Source organism: Typopeltis vanoorti, chromosome 24 (assembly GCF_054136105.1).
Source record: "Typopeltis vanoorti isolate ZY-2024b chromosome 24, IOZ_Tvanoo_1.0, whole genome shotgun sequence".
NCBI lineage: Eukaryota > Metazoa > Arthropoda > Arachnida > Uropygi > Thelyphonidae > Typopeltis > Typopeltis vanoorti.
Window position 1 is genome coordinate 26,279,599 of NC_143572.1, and position 3,997 is coordinate 26,283,595.

At 36.0% G+C, this 3,997-nt stretch overlaps 2 protein-coding genes across 2 annotated transcripts; both read right to left on the reverse strand.

Moving 5' to 3' along the window:
* Positions 1 to 1,122: 1,122 nt before the first annotated feature.
* On the reverse strand, positions 1,123 to 1,701 carry LOC150093034 (protein ZBED8-like). The gene has a single exon (XM_090414129.1). The coding sequence runs from the start codon at positions 1,699 to 1,701 to the stop codon at positions 1,123 to 1,125; it is 579 nt and encodes a 192-aa protein (XP_090270255.1).
* Positions 1,702 to 1,828: 127 nt separating this feature from the next.
* On the reverse strand, positions 1,829 to 2,218 carry LOC150093035 (protein ZBED8-like). The gene has a single exon (XM_090414130.1). The coding sequence runs from the start codon at positions 2,216 to 2,218 to the stop codon at positions 1,829 to 1,831; it is 390 nt and encodes a 129-aa protein (XP_090270256.1).
* Between the last annotated feature and the right edge of the window lie 1,779 nt (positions 2,219 to 3,997).

A 3,997-nucleotide genomic window follows, 5' to 3' on the forward strand; every position in this document is an offset into this window, starting at 1 on the left:
TTCTACCAAACTGCCTACCCCCCCCACACACACACACTCTGCAGTTTTCGACATCGCAGACAGAGGAAAAGCCACAACACCCAGAAAAAGGTATGTGCAATTTTCTATTCCTTAGGCTACATATCTTTTTTTGTACATCTACACTCATAATGCCCTAAGAATCCATGAGTAAATAGCCAATGACATTCAAACAGGGGTACTCCTAAACTGAAGCAGGCAAAATAGCTGTAATTATAATAGTTAAATAAAGAGGAGTAACATGGGAGTTTTCCCAGAAATAATATACATATGATTGAGACTATGTATAAACACTACACCAGGGATTCCGAACCTTTTTGGTTCCCGTACCTCCTTGGCTTTTAGTTAATTATCCGGTACCCACCATTCATTATAATAAGAAATAAATTCTTAAGTTTACCATAGAGATTCAAAGAATATAAGAAATAAACAGTAGTTAAGTTTTCATAAAAGCTTTATTCGGAAAATAAATCAATTACATTTACATTACAATAAAATTATAAAATCTTTATTAAACTGCAGTAAAATCGACTAGTGATACCCTTGATTCTGTTTCTTATCCACCAACAGTTTTATTCTTGGTACAGTTTTAGAAATAGATACCCATATATCATGTTCAGGCTCCAGTTTGTTTCTTGTTTTGGACTTGATTGAAAACAGAACTGAGACTCCTGATTCACATAGATAAGTTATTATAAATGGAATTATAGCCATTTAAGCACGTTTAGTGATAACAAGATATGCTTCTCCAAGTGTACACCAAAAATGTTGTAACTTCATTGATTGGAATTCAATTCGGAGTTCTTGTTATTGCAGAGATCAATTAGTTCGTCTTTCACTGGGTCGTTGTCACTGATTTTTTCTAAATCAATATGAAAAGGATTACGTATCCAGACTTCATTCATTTGGTCAGGAGGAATTATTCTTGGAAGTGCCTCTTTCAAAGTTTTTAAATGCAATATAATGCTACCACGAACTTCCTGTCTTAGTTCCTATGCCGGATCTGAAGGGAGTTCATCAAGAGATTTGAAATTGGCAAAGTTACCTAACTCCACCTTTCTTCCCCAGAGAGTCAATTTTTCTTGAAACGATTGTATCTTTTCTTCAGCCTCCACGAGGATGACATCTGTCATCCTCGCAGTGAAATGTTGCACCTTGTGAAACCTTGTGTGAAATGTTCACAGAATTAAGAATTCCAAATACATCAGAAAGATAAGCCAGAGAAATCTCGAAGTTTGGATCTTTGAAATATAAAGCAAAAGCAGAGACTTTTTCGACTAAAAAAATTTCAATTAAATTTCTAATTTCAAAAATCCTTCCTAAAACATTTCCTCTGGATAACCATCGTACTTCTGTATGAAGCAGCAGTATGATATGATCTGCTCCAACCTCTTCACACAAAGATTTAAACACATGGTGATTCAATGCTTTTGCTTTGATAAAATTCACAACTTGAACAACAACATCCAAAACGGCTTTCAAATTATGTGGAAGTGTTTTAGATGCTAAAGCATACCGGTGAAGGATGCAATGACTTATAAAAATATTTGGGTTGATTTCTTTAACTAAAGCGGTGAAACCCAATTTTTTCCCCAACATAGCGGGAGTACCGTCAGTACAAATAGATTCTACTAATTCCCATGAAAGGCCATTTAAATCAAAAAAATCATTCACCAAATTCATAATATCCACTGCCTTTGTTGTTTCTTTGAAGGTTTACAAAAAACATATTCCTCTTTTATTTCATTCTGATGTATATATCTATTAAAAACAAGAATCTGTGCTTAGTTTCAGTTGACTGAAAACTAATTCATACCGGACTTTTCTTGATTTCCTCCACTACCTGTACGCATATGTCTTCTGACATTTCTTGAATCCGATCACAAATTGTATTATTTGACAATAGGATTTGTGCAATTTTCTCTTTTGCTTCTTTACCACACATCAACTCAACTATGTCCATAGCACACGGCTTCACTAATGTCTCAGCAATTGTAAGTGGTTTCTTTTCTTTGGTGACCCTCAATGAGACGCGATAACTGGCCTCCAGTGCTGGATTCTTCGCAGTAATAAATCCATGGTCATGAAGTGTGATATTCTTACCAAATCGTGCTCGTTTTATTCTAAATGAGGACTCTGACTCGTTAGAATGTTTGGGATGAACATTCTGAAGTTGCTCTCTCAATTTTGATGGCTTCATGCTGCCATTGCTGAATATTTTGAAGCAAATGAAGCACTGCGGCTTTTGCACACCTTCTTTGTCAAGCACAAAAGTAAAACCTATATTGCATATATGAATCTTGGTAACAACGTTTCTATGGCGTGATCATTCCTTGGATCTGCAAAAATGTATTTTTTTGTATATAAATCCTGATCTAATCTTTCATTTTAAAAATAAGCTAAAAAATAAATAATATTTTAATGCATTTAAATTTTGATTTATCCTTTCATTTTTAGAATAGGCTAAAATAAACTATACGCTACTTACGATTAGATTAAAATTTAGTCAGCAAAAGTGAAGTCGGCAAAAGTAATTTAGCTAACCTGCGTTTATCACTAAAACGTGTGTACTGTGAGCATGTCGAAATGAAGCAGTTGGAGTGTGTAGCGTACAGTACGTCACGCGCATACGCAGCAGGTGCAGATGCCGTAGAGCCGAGCCTCGGGGGAGCGCCGATCTGGAAATTTCACTAGCTATCTTGAATCTTAACTGGGCATTTTGAGTTATCGGACCCTGCAGTGAGAAAAAAGTCTATGCAACCTCACTGTCCGAAAACAGACCTGAAATTTTGCTGGTGTGGCTGACAGACAGTACCAACATGGAATAACCCGGAAATGTTGATAACATAACTATTTTTGGAATATATTAATAGCATAATATACTTATTTACCTGCTATTCACTATACCCCCTGGACAAAGTTCCCGTACCTTCCCCCTGGGGATACGGGTCCCCCCAGGTTGGGAACCCCTGCACTAGAAGAACAAAAATAATATAGTGACTGACAACAGACAATATATTTATCATACCAAATCTTAAAATCATTGCATTAACGACACATGCTGGTAATGCGTTCCATTCACTGACAATTTTCTATGTAAAAAATCTACTCCTCACACCACACTTCAATACTCATAATAAAAAAATCAGCTAACGCCTTTTTATTCCCGTATACGGGAGTAGGCGAGGCCATTGACCCCTATCTAATTTTTGGAGACTGAGTGGGCAGTTCAATCTCCACTGGTACCCAATCAGAGATAGATGGCCCAAGGCTATCACTAATTGAGCGGTTCGCAGTGAAGAGAGACGGCCCAAATGTGCCGCCATCTCGTGGTCCCTACCCTAACACAATATATTTAATGTCTGAAATAATGTGGGTTCTACTCATAATAAAATATAAAAAGAAAATTCAATTAAAAGCAGAAATGAATATAGCGCGCCTCAGCTATCAACTGATTGTGTGTTCTTATGCTTGATTTTTGTAGGATATAAACCCAGCCACCTTCAGTTAATTATATCATACTTTGCCTTGAAATAGTTAAAGGCAAAGTATGATGGATACTGTGTGAATGTTGAATAGTTGTTCTTGACATGATGTTAGGGTCTCCCTCGATGAGTCTAAGGACTCCTTGCAGTTGCCCATAATAATAATAATAATAATAATAATAATAATAATAATAATAATAATAATAATAATAATAATAATAATATCTACACCTTTAGAGAAATCATATGCAAATATTCTAAAACAAAACCTGTACAATTAGTACTTTGGGCAATCAACCACTAGTAGTTCAAAAGATGGATACCATATTGAAACAGATTGGATTGGATAACAGCCTTCTGTGTTGGATCAGTGAGTGGCTGAGGTAGACATTGTTGTTAAATTTGTATGTTAATGATATTGGGTTCGGTTCAACTAGTGATTCCGGCTGTTTGCGGATGGTGCAAAACTGGGGAGAGCAATGCACAGTCAGGTT

Bases quoted from the DNA above. Each gene is read 5' to 3' on its own strand.
- LOC150093034 (XM_090414129.1), bottom strand. From the start codon at position 1,701: ATGAATTTGGTGAATGATTTTTTTGATTTAAATGGCCTTTCATGGGAA.
- LOC150093035 (XM_090414130.1), bottom strand. From the start codon at position 2,218: ATGAAGCCATCAAAATTGAGAGAGCAACTTCAGAATGTTCATCCCAAA.